At 48.9% G+C, this 16,983-nt stretch overlaps 1 protein-coding gene across 3 annotated transcripts; it reads left to right on the plus strand.

Annotated features, from left to right (window-relative positions):
* The first annotated feature begins 7,413 nt into the window (after nt 1-7,413).
* Nucleotides 7,414-14,837, plus strand: Ucp3 (uncoupling protein 3). 3 transcript variants are annotated; one of them, XM_004656280.2, is made up of 6 exons: nt 7,414-7,539; nt 7,721-7,922; nt 8,085-8,285; nt 10,037-10,138; nt 12,468-12,648; nt 14,723-14,837. In XM_004656280.2, exons 1-6 carry the CDS (start codon nt 7,414-7,416, stop codon nt 14,835-14,837), a joined length of 927 nt encoding a protein of 308 aa, XP_004656337.1. The 3 variants fall into 3 exon arrangements, with proteins under 3 accessions (XP_004656337.1, XP_045002160.1, XP_045002161.1); XM_045146225.1 differs by lacking the exon at nt 10,037-10,138; XM_045146226.1 differs by lacking the exon at nt 8,085-8,285.
* The last annotated feature ends 2,146 nt before the right edge of the window (nt 14,838-16,983 follow it).

Below are 16,983 nucleotides of genomic sequence, written 5' to 3' on the forward strand. Positions count from 1 at the left end.
TAAAATGAGCATTAAAATATGGGAGGGGAACTGAAGATATGGCTTAGTGGTTAAGCACTTGCCTGTGAAGCCTAAGGGCCCCGGTTTGAGGCTCGATTCCCCAGGACCCACGTTAGCCAGATGCACAAGGGGGCGCACGCGTCTGGAGTTTGTTTGCAGTAGCTGAAAGCCCTGGCACACCCTTTCTCTCTCTCCCTCCCTCCCTCTCTCTCTCTCTCTCTCTTTCTCTTTCTTTTATTTATTTGTTTGAGAGTGACAGAGAGAGAGGGAGGGAGAGAGAGAGAGAAAAAGAAAAAAAGAAAGAAAGAAAGAATCGGAGGGGACTGCAGAGAAGCCTAAGGACCCACATTCAACTCTCCAGATCCCATGTAATCCCATGCACAAAACTGAGGCATATGCAAGGTCACACATGCCCACTAGGTGGCGAAAGTGTCTGGCTTTCAATTTCAGTGGCTGAGGCCCTGGCACACCAATTCTCTCTCTCTCTCTCACTCTCTCTAACATAAAAAATATATATAATAAAAAAAGAAGTCTTAAGCCGGGTGTGGTGGCGCACGCCTTTAATCCCAGCACTCGGGAGGCAGAGGTAGGAGGATTGCCATGAGTTCGAGGCCACCCTGAGACTCCATAGTGAATTCCAGGTCAGCCTGGGCTACAGTGAGACCCTACCTCGAAAAACCAAAAAAAAAAAAAAAAAAAAAAAGAAGTCTTAAAAAAAACATTTATAATCTTAATAGTACCTACTTCGTAGGGGATTTGAAAATAGGAGTAATGTATATAAAAATATTGAGCACATAACAGTCACCAACAAATAATGGTTCTTCATCACCGCAGTTAGTAAGTGGGGGCCTGAAAGAGCCTTGTACAGTCTATTCTAGGAGGCCTTGACCTTTGGGCTCTCACATATGATAGGTCTACTCACATACACACCGTGTACCCTTGTCACCAGGGTAGCCCTTCTCTCACAGCCTGAAGGAGACAGATTAAAGAGCCCCAAGGCAAGGGAGTTGAACCAGATCTGGAACTCACTGGTGCCCTCCCCTCCCCAGCCCTCAGAAGCCCGCCTCCTGTCAAGTCATCAGACTGTCTACTAGCTTCTCAGCATTGAGTTTCCAGTCAGCTGGTGTATAAAAGGGCAGTGCCAAGCCAAAGGCAGCAGAGACAACTGGGTGGCAAGAAGGATATAAGGTCCTGCTGCTGTCCCCTGGCATGGAGCCCTAGGGAGCCCCGGTACTGCCCCGCTCAGGCTGGCCTCACAGGTAAGATGCCATTCCTCTCCTCCTTCTCCCTCTGCCCACTGTCTCTTTCATAAACGCTCACAGGCACTGCCAGGGGTCACTCGTAACAGTATGAGAGACGGAATGATTCAATACAGCCCCTGCCTGGTCAAGATGAAGGAGGACAGCTTTGAACCCCCACACCGATGTCACTCCCCAGGACTCACCCTTGCCCTGCTAGCTCCTCTGGTGGGATTTTACAAATCACTCTGATAGAAAGTTTGCTTGCTGGGCGTGGTGATGCACACCTTTAATCCCAGCACCTGGGAGGCAGAGGCAGGGGGATCACCGAGAGTTCGAGGCCACCCTGAGACTCCATAGTGAATTCCAGGTCAGCCTGAGCTAGAGTGAGACCCTATCTCAGAAAACCAAAAAAAAAAAAAAAAAAAGATAATGGCTTTCTCCTTGGCCCCAGAATCTTGAGGATTCCTCCAGAAAAACAAAGCCTTCTTCAGGAAGGATCCTGAAATTCTTTGCCCCATGTGTCTAACCTGTGGCCTGGCCCAGGATGTGTTTACCGAGCCTATGGTCATTCTCTGAGATGGCTTTCCTCGCGCACAGGTTGAAGAGGCATTCCAGGGAGGGTGGGGTCGGGGTCAGAATAGGATTCTCTGACCCCAATTCAGAGCTACTGCGGGGAATGTGTTTCCAGTGCAGACTGGCAGGCCCCATCCCAGACCTGCATCAGGATCCCTGGGGCCAAGAGCCAAGAATCCATTCTATAAACGGGCTGCCCCAGGGATCCTGAGCTCGCCTACAGACTTGGGAATCTGGGCAGCGGGGCAGGCACTGGCTCGGTTGTGAGGCAGACTTGGGCAACACCGTCAACTCAATGCCTTCACTGTGTCCACCTAGAGCCCTGGACGGTCCTTGTCTCTAACGTGGGGTAGTGACAGCAGCTACCTTGGATAATAGCGCGTTCACTATGAAGGGGGATTGACTTAGCAGAGGAAGCAGTCAACCAATGTTAATGGATCCTTCAGATTAGACTGTCCTGTCCCTCGGGTGACAAAGATCTTCTGGCTGCCAGGCGATTTCAGGGGGTTGAGGTGCATGGAAAAGGAGATTGCAGAGTCCTAGCTTCAAGGTGGCACCTACCATGCTGGCCACTGTGGCCTCCCACGTACACAGGTGTGACCTTTTTATATATATTTTTATTTTTGTTTATTAGTGAGAAAGAGTCAGAGAGAGAGATTGACAGATGGGCACACCAGGACCTCCAGCCACTGCAAATGAACTCCAGATGCATGTGCCACCTTGTGCATCAGGCTTACAAGTGTCCTGGGGAATTGAACCTGGGTCCTTTGGCTTTGCAGGCAAATGCCTTAACCGCTAAGCCATCTCTCCAGCCCAAGGGGTGACTTTTGACCTGAGTCTGCCCAACCTTTCTGTTTCTGATGGATGTCTCAGGACTTGCCCCTGTGCCAACATCACCCCGTCCACAGCTCTTGACCAAGTTCATGCTTTCACACCTCTTCCCGGCACAATTCCAATAATGTCCTCACTGGTCCATAAGCCCCCCAGATCTCCTCTCTAATCCACTTTTATTCCTGTACCAGCTTGCTCAAACACAGATGTGACTATGTCATGCCCCTCCTTGGGAACCACCAGTCACTCCCCATTCTCCAGTAGATTAAGTCTAACCATTCCCAGCTCCTTTTTGTTGTTGTTGTTGTTGTTGTTTTTTGTTTTGTTTTTGGTTTTTTTAAAGTGTAGGGTCTCGCTCTAGCTCAGGCTGACCTGGAGTTCACTATGTAGCCTCAGAGTGGCCTCAAAGTCACAGAGATGCCCCTACCTTTGCCTCCCGAGTGCTGGGATCAAAGGCATGTGCCACCACACCCGGCTTCATCCCCTCATCTTAGCAAGAGTTCTTGGGTCAGCTGGCGATCGCTGGCCTCTGAGTGCCTTGCCTGCAGTGGGCTTCACAGAGATGGACAAGGACTTCCTGTCCTTGTTTTGGGGCTTCCCCATATAGCTGGAAAACTGTTACAGATAATGAGGCAATTCCACAAGAAAGTGTGGGGTCAGCGGTGATAGAAGACAAAGTAAGTTCCAGAGGGAAGACCTTCCTGACAGTCCAACCTTCTTTCCAGGTGAGAAAAGACTCTCCAAAGAGCCTCAGACAGCCTTAGCAGGGAGCAAACCCTGTGAAATACCCTCTATGGGACAGCACTGCTCCAACGCTCCACCTCACATGCCCCGGGCACACATCCCTGACAGGACTCCCTCCTCTACTCACTTTGTGACCCCAGATAGGTCATTTTGACTGCGCCTCAAAGTGTAACTCAAAAAGTGGAATGGAGACACTTAACACTGGGTTCTTCCATTAGCACGTTAGTGGCTCCAAGACAGTTTTAAAGAAGAGATGCTGGGCTGGAGAACTGGCTTAGCAGTTAAGACTTGCCTGTGAAGTCTAAGGACCCGGGTTTGATTCCCCAGAACCCATGTAAGCCAGGTGCACAAGGTGGCGCATGCATCGAGAGTTCTTTTGCAGCGATTGGACGCTGTGGCACATCCATTTTTTTTTTCTCAATTTTTAACATCTTCCATGATTATAAAAAATATCCCATGGTAATACCCTCCCTCCTCCCACTTTCCCCTTTGAAATTCCATTCTCCATCATATCCCCTCCCCATCTCAATCAGTCTCTCTTTTATTTTGATGTCATGATCTTACTCTCTATATATCTACCTCTTTCTCTCTCTCTCTCTCTCTAATAAATAAATAAAAATAAAATATATTTTTTTAAAAGCCTAAAGAAGAGATGCTGAAGATCACACTGCCAGGGCCCCTCAGACTCATGGAGCCAAGCTCCCCAGCAGCCCAGCTCTCTTTAGGGCCCTGAGGGAACAGCAGGGGAAATGCCAAAGCTGGAGGGAAGAGAAGGCACCGCCAAGGGTGCCATGTGGAGTCAGCTGCTCCCACGGTACAATCCCTGCTGGGAAGGAGCCAGGCCTGGCTGCTCTTCTCTAGGGCAAAGGGGAATGGGGCTGCAGCAGGTGGGAAGTGTTTATCCCAGCACCCCTGTACTGATGTCTCCTCACTAAGCTGGTTTCCCCCAACCCCCACTCCCAAAGGGCCCTGCTTGGGTTCATCTCAGACCAACAGACAAGCTGAGGGAGGAAACTGGGAGAGCCAGGGCCTCACGGCACCCATCTTTGCAGATCTCAGCCTCTCCCTGCGGCCCATGAACTTGAACTGCTCAGTGGGGTTTGGTGCTCATGAGCCTTCCTTCCAGACTTCAGACGCCTGGCACGTGGGTCTTGGGTTGCATTTAGTAACTGCAAACGGGCTTTGAGTGGTCAATGAAAGGCAAAACCATGAGAAGCCGCAGTACCACATCAACGAGGGTTGAAGGTCACACAGCTTTTATTGCTTGGCCATTGGGACAACCAGAACGGAATCCTGTGACCAGGGGCTAATGTCTTTCCATCTTAAGCCTCTATTTCCTCATCTGTAACTGGATTCACATGCTGCCTGGCTCTTTCCTAGTTTGTTTCGAACTTAAAATAGGAGAATGAGTGCAAGCTTGGTCACCAGGCTGGCCACACTGAGCAAGCTAATACCTAGGCTTCAGCTCCCCTGGGGACACATATGGAATTTTCCCACTGGATGGGAGCTCAAACCCCACAGCCACGCCCTTCTGCCCTAGGCTGCTGCCAAGCCCTGGCCCCTGGCACAAGCTCAGGCTTCTGCCTCCACTGTACCACCCTTCTCACTTCTCCAGCCCTCTAGACCCTCCTATGGCCTAGCTCATGTTGATCCTCCCGTCACCTCAAACAAAAGAACATCTTCCTCTGCGTCCTGTCTTAACAGCTCCTCCCCTTGTATACTGACCACAAACCATCTTATTGTTTTTTTTTAATAATTCCCATTTCTTTTTAAAAACTTACGTATTTCAGGCTGGAGAGATGGCTTAGCGGTTAAGCACTTGCCTGTGAAGCCTAAGGACCCCGGTTCGAGGCTCGGTTCCCCAGGTCCCACGTTAGCCAGATGCACAAGGGGGCGCACGTGTCTGGAGTTCGTTTGCAGAGGCTGGAAGCCCTGGCGCGCCCATTCTCTCTCTCTCCCTCTATCTGTCTTTCTCTCTGTGTCTGTCGCTCTCAAATAAATAAATAAATAATTTTAAAAATATATCTTAAAAAAAAAAAACTTACGTATTTGCAGAGCTGGGCATGGTCGCACACGCCTTTCATCCCAGCACTTGGGAGGCACAGGCAGGAGGATTGCCGTGGGATTGAGGCCATCCTGAGATTGCATAGTAAATTACAGGTCAGCCTGGGCTAGAGTGAGACCCTACCTGGAAAAAAGAAAAAATTATGTATTTGCATATGTGAGTGTGGCAAGAGTGGGAAGGGGTGCTAGGGCCTCTTGCTGCTGCAAACTCCAGACACTTGTACCACTTTTTTTTGTGTTTGTTTGTTTTTTGTTTTTTTCGAGGTAGGGTCTCACTCTAGCTCAGGCTGACCTGGAATTCACTATGTAGTCTCAGGGTGGCCTTGAACTCATGGTGATCCTCCTACCTCTGCCTCCCAAATACTGGGATTAAAGGCATGTTCGGTCCACCACACCCAGCCACTTTTTTTCTGATTTGTTTTTATTTATTTATTAAAGACAGAGAGAGGTGGAGAGAGAGAGAATGAGAGTGGGCTTGCCAGGGCCTCTAGCCACTGCAAATGAACTCCAGACTCATGTGCCACCATGTGCATCTGGCATACGTGGGACCTGGAAAATCGAACCTGGGTCCTTAGGCTTCGCAGGCATGGCCTTAACCGCTAAGCCATCTCTCCGGCCCCACTTTTTTCTTTTCCTTTAATTTCATTTATTTGTAAGGAGAAAGAGAATGGGCGCACGAGGGCCTAGTGCCACTGCAAATGAACTCCAGACACATGCGCCATTTTTGCATCTGGCTTTCTGTGGGTACTGGGGAATCGAACCCAAGCCTTCAGGCTTTGCAAGCAAGTTGCATGCATCACTTTGTCTGGCTTACATGGTTGGCTTAGAAATTGAACCCAGAGTTGGGAGTGGTGGCACACGCGTTTAATCCCAGCACTAGGGAGGCAGAGGGAGGAAGATTGCCATGAGTTCAAGGCCAGCCTGAGAATACATAGTGAGTGCCAGGTCAGCCTGGGCTAGAGCGAGACCCTACCTCAAAAAAACAAAATGCATAAATAAATAAATAAAATTAAAAATATATTTATAGGGCTGGAGAGATGGCTTAGTGATTAAGGCATTTGCCTGCAAAGCCAAAGGACCTCAATTCGATTCCCCAGGACCCACGCAAGCCAGAAGCACAAGGTGGCACATGCATCTGGAATTTGTTTTCTCTCCTTCTCTCTCTCTCTCTTTCTCTCTCTCTCTGCCTCTCTCATATAAACAAATACATAAGTATTTATATATTAAATATTTTACTTATTTATTCATTTATTTAAGAGAGAGATAAGAAGAGAGAGGGAGGCAGGGCTGGAGAGATGGCTTAGTGGTTAAGGCATATGCCTGTGACACCTAAGGACCCAGGTTCAATTCTCCAAGTTCCATGTAAGCCAGATGCACAAGGTGGTGCCTGGGTCCGGGGGAATCAAACCTGGGTCCTTGGTCTTTGCTGGCAAGCACCTTAACCGCTAAGCCATGTCTCCAGCCCTAAATATATTTTTTATTTATTTTACTTATTTTCAAGTAGAGAGAGACAGAGAGAGAATGGGCATGGCAGGGCTTCCAGCCACTACAAACTAACTCCAGATGCATGGGCCACCTTGCACATCTGGCTTACGGGAGTACTGGAGAATAGAACCTGGGTCCTTAGGCTTCATAGGCAAGTGCCTAAACCGCTAAGCCATCTCTCTAGCCCCATCTTTTCTTTTTAAACTTTTCATTGACAACTTTCGTATATGTACATTTTATTATTATTTTATTTTATTTTTGTACATATACATTTTAATGGGAGGGGATGACAACCTGATGTTACAGGCTAGACAGCGGGGTGCCTCGAAATGGGACAGAGGCAGACAGCCCAGGCTCTATTCCCCCTGCCCATCTCCTACAGCTTCCTCCTTGCACTGACCTCAGGACTGCCCAGCAAACTCTCTCCTTGGACCTCGGTGGAACCTGGAGGCACCAGGCCCATCCTACAGGCACCATGGTTGGACTTCAGCCTTCAGATGTGCCTCCCACAACAACTGTGAAGTGCCTGGGGGCAGGCACGGCGGCCTGTTTCGCTGACCTCCTCACCTTCCCCCTGGACACAGCGAAGGTCCGCTTGCAGGTAGGTGCCCTTTGGCCAGGGGTGCCCTGGTGCTTTGTAAAATGCTGCATCCTCCTCCGCTCTAATACTCTGCGAGGGGACGATGGTCATGCGTGTTCTCAAGGCCCAGCCGGGTGGGTGCAGCCCAGGCAGGGGTCCTGTGCACACAGCCCCCTGTGGTTCGTCGTCCCCCCCTCCCCAGATCCAGGGGGAGAACCCGGCGGCCCAGAGCGTGCAGTACCGAGGCCTGCTGGGCACCCTCGTGACCATGGTGCGCACCGAGGGGCCCCGCAGCCCCTACAACGGGTTGGTGGCCGGCCTGCATCGCCAGATGAGCTTCGCCTCCATCCGCATCGGCCTCTACGACTCGGTCAAGCAGTTCTACACCCCTAAGGAAGCCGAGCGTGAGTGGACAGCAAGGGCTGGGGCGGGGGGTCAGGACGCGGGGCGCTGCAGCCTCTGCCCAGAGATGCTGGTGGGGTGAGGGGTGCATCCCGTCCAGAGCCGCCCCCCGCCCCCAGAAGCGGAGTCCAGCGCCTGGCTCCCCTTCTCTCTGGCCTCCCCAGACTCCAGCATCGCGATCCGGATTCTGGCGGGCTGCACCACTGGGGCCATGGCGGTGACCTGTGCGCAGCCCACCGACGTGGTGAAGGTCCGATTTCAGGCCGCCGCACGCCTGGGGCCCGGGGGCGAAAGGAAATACAGCGGCACCATGGACGCTTACAGAACCATCGCCAGGGAGGAGGGAATCCGGGGCCTGTGGAAAGGTAGGCTTGGGAGCCTGGGGCAGGGAACCCGCGAGGAGGGAACTCCTACGGGTGGTGCTTTAAGAAAGTCTCTAGCCCCATGTGATGGAGCACGCCTTTAATCCCAGAGGCAGGAGGATCACAGCGAGTTCGAAGCCACCCTGAGACTACAGACTAGATTCCAGGTCAGCCTGGGCTAGAGCAAGACCCTACCTCAAAAATAAAATAAATTAATTAATTTAATTTAAATTAAAATATATATACACACACACACACACGTATATGTGTAGCAGCATTTTACAAAGCACCAGGGCACCCCTGGCCAAAGGGCACCTACCTGCAAGCGGACCTTCGCTGTGTCCAGGGGGAAGGTGAGGAGGTCAGCGAAACAGGCCGCCGTGCCTGCCCCCAGGCACTTCACAGTTGTTGTGGGAGGCACATCTGAAGGCTGAAGTCCAACCATGGTGCCTGTAGGATGGGCCTGGTGTCTCCAGGTTCCACCGAGGTCCAAGGAGAGAGTTTGCTGGGCAGTCCTGAGGTCAGTACAAGGACATATATATGTATATATATATGTATATATATATGTATATATATATATATATATATATATATATATATATATACACACACATACACACAAATGTATATGTGTATATACATAACATATATACATATATAATATATATCATATATATATATATATATATATATTCCTCACACAGCTGCCATGTTGTCATAGGGTCTCAATTTCAGTTCAACTTGCCTGCCCTTCACAGTGCTCAGGCTGCCCTGAGAGAGAGAGGTGTGTAAATGCATACAAGGTCTAGGCTGGGCTTGGTGACCTACGCCTTTAATCCCAACACTTGGAAGGTAGAGGTAGGAAGATCGAGCCCTCCCCCCGCCCCCAGACTGCCTAGTAAATTCCAGGTCAGCCTGGGCTACAGTGAGACCCTACCCTGAAAAAACAAAAAAAATCATCATAATAATTAAATAAAATAAATCCAGAGTCTTCCATAGATTACAGAGGAGAGAAGACAGTAGCTTCAGTGACACACTGGCAGGAGGGCCTGGGGTCAGGCCCCGGGGGGAAGATCCAGGCTGAGCAGCTTCCATCCAGGGAAGGGAGGGCCCTGGGTAAGGTGCAGAGCAGGGACCAGCACTGAGGAGCTCCGCTGTGCAAGGGGAGGGGTGACGTGAGTGCAGACTTCATGGGGAGCGGAGGCTTTCGGGCTTCCCTTGCGTCTGTACGGTGAGCATCTTATCTTGACAAAGGCCAGACTCCCTCCTGCACATGGAATCTTTGCAGAAGAAACAGTGGCCCGGTGAAGTTTAAGATTAGGACACCTGTGTCGCAGTGCACTGTGACACTCTGCTCTCACTTCCCGGTACTCAAACCCTACCTGTGTTTGATCTCCTCAGTGAAGCCTCTCTCATAGGGTCCTTCTAGAACAACCTTCTCTCACTGACCTAAGAGCCCAGCTCCTCTCTTTTAAGAATGACTATCCTTTTCTAGACACACCTGGGTCTCAGGGAGCACATTTTATTTTGGACAGTGAGTGCAAATCATCTTCCAAAGTGTCACCAAACAGTGGGCTTCCGTTTCCTGTCTCTGAAGAGGAAGTGGGGAAAGTCTGAGAGTTGCTAACTCCAGAAGAAAAAGTGAGATCTGCTAGGCTGAGACCATTGCTCTGGGCACTGAAGCTAGGGCCGTATAGCCAGGGCACCCACTTCTCCCATCCTGCATTCATCAGCCCTTGCTACCTTCCTAACAGGAACTTTTCCCAACATCACAAGAAACGCCATTGTCAACTGTGCTGAGATGGTGACCTATGACATCATCAAAGAGAAGCTGCTGGAATCTCACCTGTTTACTGGTGAGGCATTGGGCTCCAGGGAGACAGGCCTGGGACCCACCCAGAGGCAGTGGGCGCTAACAAGAAGGGAGAGAAGAGCATTGTCAAGTTCAGTATTTCAATGAGTAGGAAAGATTCCAGGGCCAGCATCACACTCAGTGTTTTTTGTTTTTGTTTCTGACTTTTAAATTTTTATTCTTATTTATATATTTGACAGAGAGAGACAGTTAGAAAGACACAGAGAGAGAATGGGCGCACCAGGGCCTCCAGCCACTGCAAAAGAACTCCAGACACATGCACCACCTTGCACATCTGGCTTACATGGGTCCTGAGGAATGGAACCAGGGTCCTTTGGCGTTGTAGGCAAATACCTTAACCACTAAGCAATCTTCTCCAGCCCCCTCAGTGTTTTTTTAATTTTTTTATTAACAATTTCCATGATTGTAAACAATATCCCATGGTAATGCCCTTCCTCCCCCCATTTTCCCCTTTGAAACTCCATTTGCCATCACATCCCGTCCCCCTCTCAATCAGTCTCTCTTTAATTTTGATGTCATGATCTTTTCCTCCTATTATGATGGTCTTGTGTAGATAGTGTCAGGCACTGTGAGGTCATGGATATCCAGGCCATTTTGTGTCTGGAGGAGCACATTGTAAGGAGTCTTACCCTTCCTTTGGCTCTTACATTCTTTCCATCACATCTTCCACAATGGACCCTGAGCCTTGGAAGGTGTGATAGAGATATTGCAGTGCTGAGCACTCCTCTGTCACTTCTTCCCAGCACCATGATGCCTTCTGAGTCATCCCAAGGTCACTGCCATCTGAAAAGAGAAAGTTCTCAACCAAAAGTGAGAGTAGCACTAATATAAGGGTATGAACATTAAGAGAAATGCTTACTGGGCAGTTTGATGAGCATAGTATATACACTTAGCCAGACAGAAGCAAACATTACACCCCTAGCGTTCATAACTACCCCTGATTTAGGTTTTTAGTATCAAGGATGTATTCCTCCAGTCCAATTAGAGGGCAGTTGGTTTCCACCATGACAGACGTGCCACTATTGCACCCATTGGCTCATTTGGCCTGACTGGCAAAATATAAGGCTTGCAGTATCCACTGTTGAGGACCTTCACTGGTGATTTCTCTTTCTCCCATTGAACTGCATGCAAAATGGCTTCTTCCAGCTTTCTGTCAGCTGGTCTACATGGAGGAGGTTATCAGCTCATTTCTCAGGGGTCTTGCAGCCCAAGCATGTGGAGTCTTCAGCAATAGGGTCTTACCATCTATTCCTGGTGGGAAACCAAGGGCCTCGGCAATGGCCTGTAATGTTTTGGGGGCATCAGGGACCTCCCTAGCCAACAATTCATTGGAAGGCATCCCATCCCTGGCACTGAAAATTTTCTAGTAACAATCTATGGCTCCCGATCCATTGTCCAAAAAAGTAGGTTTCCATATGATTTATTTATATCCTTAGATTTTGATTAACCCTCCCTCCACCTTTCCTTTACTCAATCTCTCCCCCTCACCTCACTTCGGCCTTTTCACCCCCATCAATCTATTCTACATATATATATATATATATTACCATCTGTAGCAGACAGCTTCAAGTTCGCTGAGATGAAATTCCAGACCAGACACAGTTATGGAGGAAGGGATATTTATTGAGGCTTACAGATCCAGGGGAAGTTCCATAATGGCAGAAGAAACTGGCCTGCCTTCACAGGTCCAAGCAGAGAGAGAGAAGCACAAGCCAAAAGCCAAAAAGCCACACAGCACAGCACACTTCAGGAACTCCAGCTAGGCACACTTTGCATATCTTTAGATTGAAATCTGAAACCCACCACCACACCTAAAGATCCACCCAGTGACACTGCCTCCAGCCAGGTGGCTAGAGATGCAAACTACAAACAAATAAACAACTGAATATATTGGGGGCCATCTATTCTATTCAAACCACCACACCATCCTATTAAGTACCCCCCTCCCTTCCTTTTCTTCCCTTTATATCTCTTTTCTAGCTTACTGGCCTTTGCTACTTGAGTTTTCTTCCTACTCACACAGAAATCCAGTCATCTGTAGCCAGGATCCACATATGAGAGATAAGTGTGTTTTTTAAGCAAGGGCCATTCACCTTCAGTTTCCTCAAATAAGGCTGTTGAGCTGGGCAACCTTTTTCTAGTAGGCCCAGTTCTGGTGTGCCAGGACTGAAGAAGAGCCCAGCCTTGGGCTTGTGGGAGATACAGCCAATGCAGACCTATGCTTCAGAAAGTCCCCTTGACTTGGAGGAGGATGGTGGACGCACGAGTACCCCACCCCTGGCACTTATCTCCCCTCCCCTTCACTTCGACAGACAACTTCCCCTGCCACTTTGTCTCGGCCTTTGGAGCTGGCTTCTGTGCCACCGTGGTGGCCTCCCCAGTGGATGTGGTGAAGACACGGTATATGAATGCACCCCCAGGACGATACCATAGCCCCCTACACTGTATGCTGAAGATGGTGGCCCAAGAGGGTCCCACAGCCTTCTATAAGGGGTAAGGTGCCTCCTCCTGCCCTTTTCTTTCTTTCTTTCTTTCTTTCTTTCTTTCTTTCTTTCTTTCTTTCTTTCTTTCTTTCTTTTTCAAGGTAGGGTCTCACTCTGTAGTCAAGGCTGACCTAGAATTCACTGTAGTCTCAGGGTGGCCTTGAACTCACGGAGATCCTTCTACCTCTGCCTCCTGAGTGCTGGGATTAAAGGCGTGTGCCACCATGCCCGGCTTCCATGGGATATTTTTTATAATCATGTTAGTTGTTAATAAAAATTTGAAATAAACATAAATAAATAAAAATAATCCCAGCACTCAGGAGGCTGAGACGGGGGAGTGCCAAGTTTAACGCCAGTGATACACAATCTCAAAAAAGAAAAATAAAGAAAGAAAACAAGAGGTTCTAGGGCTCAAGCTGAGCTCCAAGAGTGCCGAGCAGCTGCCCAGGTGAGGAAGAGAAAGCCAAGCTGAGGGACAACGTGGGAAAGGCCTGAAGAAGGCCTTGACACTGTCAGGACACTGTGACTTGCTGATTCTGGCAGGAATCAAAGGGCCCAGAAAGGGACTCTTAAGAGGCCGAGAGAAGGGCAGGAGCCAGGTGACAGGATCTCTGGGAACCACAACACAGGTGGACACCATAGCCTTGAAGTCCTGCCACTCAACCTGGCATGCTGTCTTCACCCTGCATTGGCCCGCCCTGCTCAGGGTCCTCTTGCCAGGCCTGTCTGGTGGCACGTCAGGATGTAAATGAGCCCCGGCCCCAGCATCGTCATGAATCCGGTCAGTGCATTTGAACCCTGAATCTAGTGTTTACTAGTAGTGTAGTTTGAGCTGAGGTGCTTAGACTGATTGGACCTCTATCACATACATATATATGTAAAATAAAATAATATATATAGGGCTGGAGAGATGGCTTAGCGGTTAAGTGCTTGCCTGTGAAGCCTAAGGACCCCGGTTCGAGGCTCGGTTCCCCAGGTCCCACGTTAGCCAGATGCACAAGGGGGCGCATGCATCTGGAGTTCGTTTGCAGAGGCTGGAAGCCCTGGTGCGCCCATTCTCTCTCTCTCCCTCTATCTGTCTTTCTCTCTGTGGCTGTCGCTCTCAAATAAATTAAAAAATATATATATATATATAAGCCGGGCGTGGTGGTGCATGCCTTTCATTCCAGCGCTTGGGAGGCAGAGGTAGGAGGATCACCATGAGTTTGAGGGCACCCTGAGACTACATAGTGAATTTCAGGTCAGGCTGGGCCAGAGTGAGACCCTACTTCACACACACACACACACACACACACACACACACTAATGATAATAATAACAATAATAATATATTATTTGCAAGGAGAGACTGAGAGAGAGTAAGGGCACACGGAGGCCTCTAGCCACTGCAAATTAACTCCAAATGCATGCGCCACTTTGTGCATGTGGCTTTATGTAGGTACTGGGGAATCGATCCAAGGCTGTCAGACATTGCAAGCAAGTCCTATTAACTTCTGAGCCATCTATCTAGCCCTGGGCCTCAGTTTCCAACAAAGAAACCTGGTAACAAAATAGTTACCACGTAGAATGATGACATTAATCTCCCAACACAGTAACCAGAATCAAAATGTTAGTTTTCTTTCCTTTTCTGGTTTCAGCTTCTGCCCAAATCTCCTGAGCAGAGAAGACAAAATGAAATGGATCTTAGAAAAGGTTTAGGAGGGGGAGGGAGGGTTTTACCATGGGATATTTTTTATAATCATGGAAGTTGTTAATAAAAAAAAAAAAATTGAAGGCCGGGTGTGGTGCCACACGCCTTTAATCCCAGCACTCAGGAGGCAGAGGTAGGAGGGTCACCGTGAGTTCGAGGACACCCTGAGACTACATAGTGAATTCCAGGTCAGCCTGGGCCGGAGTAAGACCCTACCTCGGAAAAAAAAAAAAAAAAATGAAAAGAAAACAAACGAAAGAAAAAAAGAAGAGGCTTAGGACAGTTTAGTAGGCCTTTGGCACCCACCCGGTGTGGGTGAGGGAGCCCAGTAGGGTGGGTCCACTTATGTCTCCTAGACCATACCTCCCGATGTCATGTCTGTTTCTCTCATCAGATTTACTCCCTCCTTTTTGCGCTTGGGAGCCTGGAATGTGATGATGTTCGTAACCTATGAGCAACTGAAACGGGCCTTGATGAAAGTCCAGGTACTGCGGGAATCTCCGTTTTGAACATGATGAGCAGAGCACTGGACACTCTCCTTAGACAAGACTGGCCAATAGCCGGGCGTGGTGGCGCACGCCTTTAATCCCAGCACTCAGGAGGCAGAGGTAGAAGGTTCGCCGTGAGTTCGAGGCCACCCTGAGACTACATAGTGGATTCCAGGTCAGCCTGAGCCAGACTGAGACCCTACCTCAAAAAAAAAAAAAAAAAAAAAGAAACTGTTCTCAAAGAGGAAGAAGTTTCTAGTCTTTGGTGTTTTATTCTAAAACACCTTTGTTTTGCACCTACATGATGGGAAATAAATTATATTAATTTTTGAAACCCATTAGGTTGGATGCCTAACATTTAGGCAAACAGAAATAGATCCATCTGGATAAAAGGGCAGTTTGCAAACTTGTATCTCCTGAAAAGAAAATCGGATTAGACGGTGAAAAATAAACAGGAAAGGTTGTAACCCTGATTGGCCCACAGTGTGATTGAGTCAGCTAAGGAGCCTCAAGGCACAGACACCACAACTGCAGCCGAAGGCTGGGACTGCAGCCTCCATGGTCAGTCACACAGGGATCACCTGCCTGTTACAATGAGTCGGCCAAATGAAATTCTTTGGAATTCTTGGAAATGCAAGACTGGAAAGAGAAAACCTTGAAAGTGTGCCAAACGAACCCTGCTGGGCCAGCCAAGGCTATGGCCTGTGCACGCTCTCCTGTCCTGTAAGATGAGTAATGGTCTGTTCCCTGCCACTGAGGCTCTGAGCATGGAAGCTCTTCATAAAAGGCAAGCCCTCTCCAAGCGTAACCAGGAAGCATGATTTGGGAAAGATTTTTATCTGGACAGAAAAGCATTGCTATCGGGGGAAGTTTCAGGAAGATGCGGTTGTCTGGCAATGAGGTCACATGAACCTGGACTCCACAGTGACAGCAGTGGACGACTGAAAGCTGGACCCCTGCTCCCTGGCGACACTGAGGTACCTGGAAGGGCTCTGGGGTTGGGGGAAGAAATGCTTCCTGGCACCAGTACTCAGAATCTTCTGGAAAATAGTTATGACTCAATAAAGGAATTCTCACCTCGAGGGTAAGAATAAGATCAGTTGCTTTTCTGCCTTCTCTTCATTGTAGAGAATTTTCTTTTCTCATGTCAGGGTCCTCGTCAGGGTAGGCTCCACCAGCCTATATTTTCTTTGGCTCTCTCACAGTGTCTTTGCTCTACTGTTAGGGCATCAGATTTTCCATCTACAAAAAAGGAAGGCTGAGGAGGGGCGTGGTGGTGCACACCTTTAATCCCAGCTCTCGGGAGGCTGAGGTAGGAGGATCGCTGAGAGTTCGAGGCCACCTTGAGACTACATGGAGAATTCCAGGTCAGCCTGGGCTAGTGTAAGAGCCTACCTTGAAAAAAAAAAAAAAAAAAAAGAGGGCTATAAACCATGGCCAACTGTAAGGAAAGTGTAAGAGAAGAGCAAAAGAGAAAACTGGACTTGACTGTTTATTGAAAGAAACTACAAGGGGCAGCAGCCTTCCGGCAGGATGGAGGCTGAAGCACTGGGTCAGGCTTGGGGTGCAAGGTTATAAGGAGGATCCTGAGAAAGAGAGACTGTACCAGGTGCAGTAGATAAGGAACTTGTAGCTGTTTGTGTCCTTGTTCAGAATAGGCTTCTTCAGCCAGGAATGTCTAAGAGAGGATACCCGGCTGATTTCTGGTCCTTCAAGGCCACCTGAGCTAAGGGGAGTACATCAGTCAGGGGAACTCCTCTGTTTCTTTTATGGCCTTCTAGCCTTAGGGACAGTTATTAACGCTTTAGTTCCCTCTGGTTTTCAGAGAAAGGTATCATCAACTTCCAAAATTACGACTGCACATCTCTCAGATTGGCAAGGGGGTGGGCACAATGCCAGTGTTTTCTTGCTTCTTAGCCGGATGTAGCTCTGAGGTGTCAGAACCCCCTCTCACCCCTCACTCCACCTCACCTTGTCAGAAACCTAACCACAGGGATCCTTGCCTCTCGGTGTCCTCTCAGAGAAGTGTCAATGACACATGGCCTCTCTCAGGAATACTGGATGGGCTCAGCAATGTCATTTCTCCTTCTCTGCCTAGCCCCTCAGCACACAGAAAAAGTGAATAGGCATCCCTCTTTCATGTCTCCAAATTTTTATTTATTTATTT

This window comes from Jaculus jaculus, chromosome 3 (genome assembly GCF_020740685.1).
Source record: "Jaculus jaculus isolate mJacJac1 chromosome 3, mJacJac1.mat.Y.cur, whole genome shotgun sequence".
In the NCBI taxonomy this organism is placed as follows: Eukaryota; Metazoa; Chordata; class Mammalia; order Rodentia; family Dipodidae; genus Jaculus; species Jaculus jaculus.

Coding starts and splice junctions, on each gene's coding strand:
- Ucp3 (XM_004656280.2), top strand. CDS start 7,414: ATGGTTGGACTTCAGCCTTCAGATGTGCCTCCCACAACAACTGTGAAG. Junction 7,540..7,720: donor CAGCGAAGGTCCGCTTGCAG/GTAGGTGCCCTT, acceptor CCCCCTCCCCAG/ATCCAGGGGGAGAACCCGGC. Junction 7,923..8,084: donor CACCCCTAAGGAAGCCGAGC/GTGAGTGGACAG, acceptor TGGCCTCCCCAG/ACTCCAGCATCGCGATCCGG.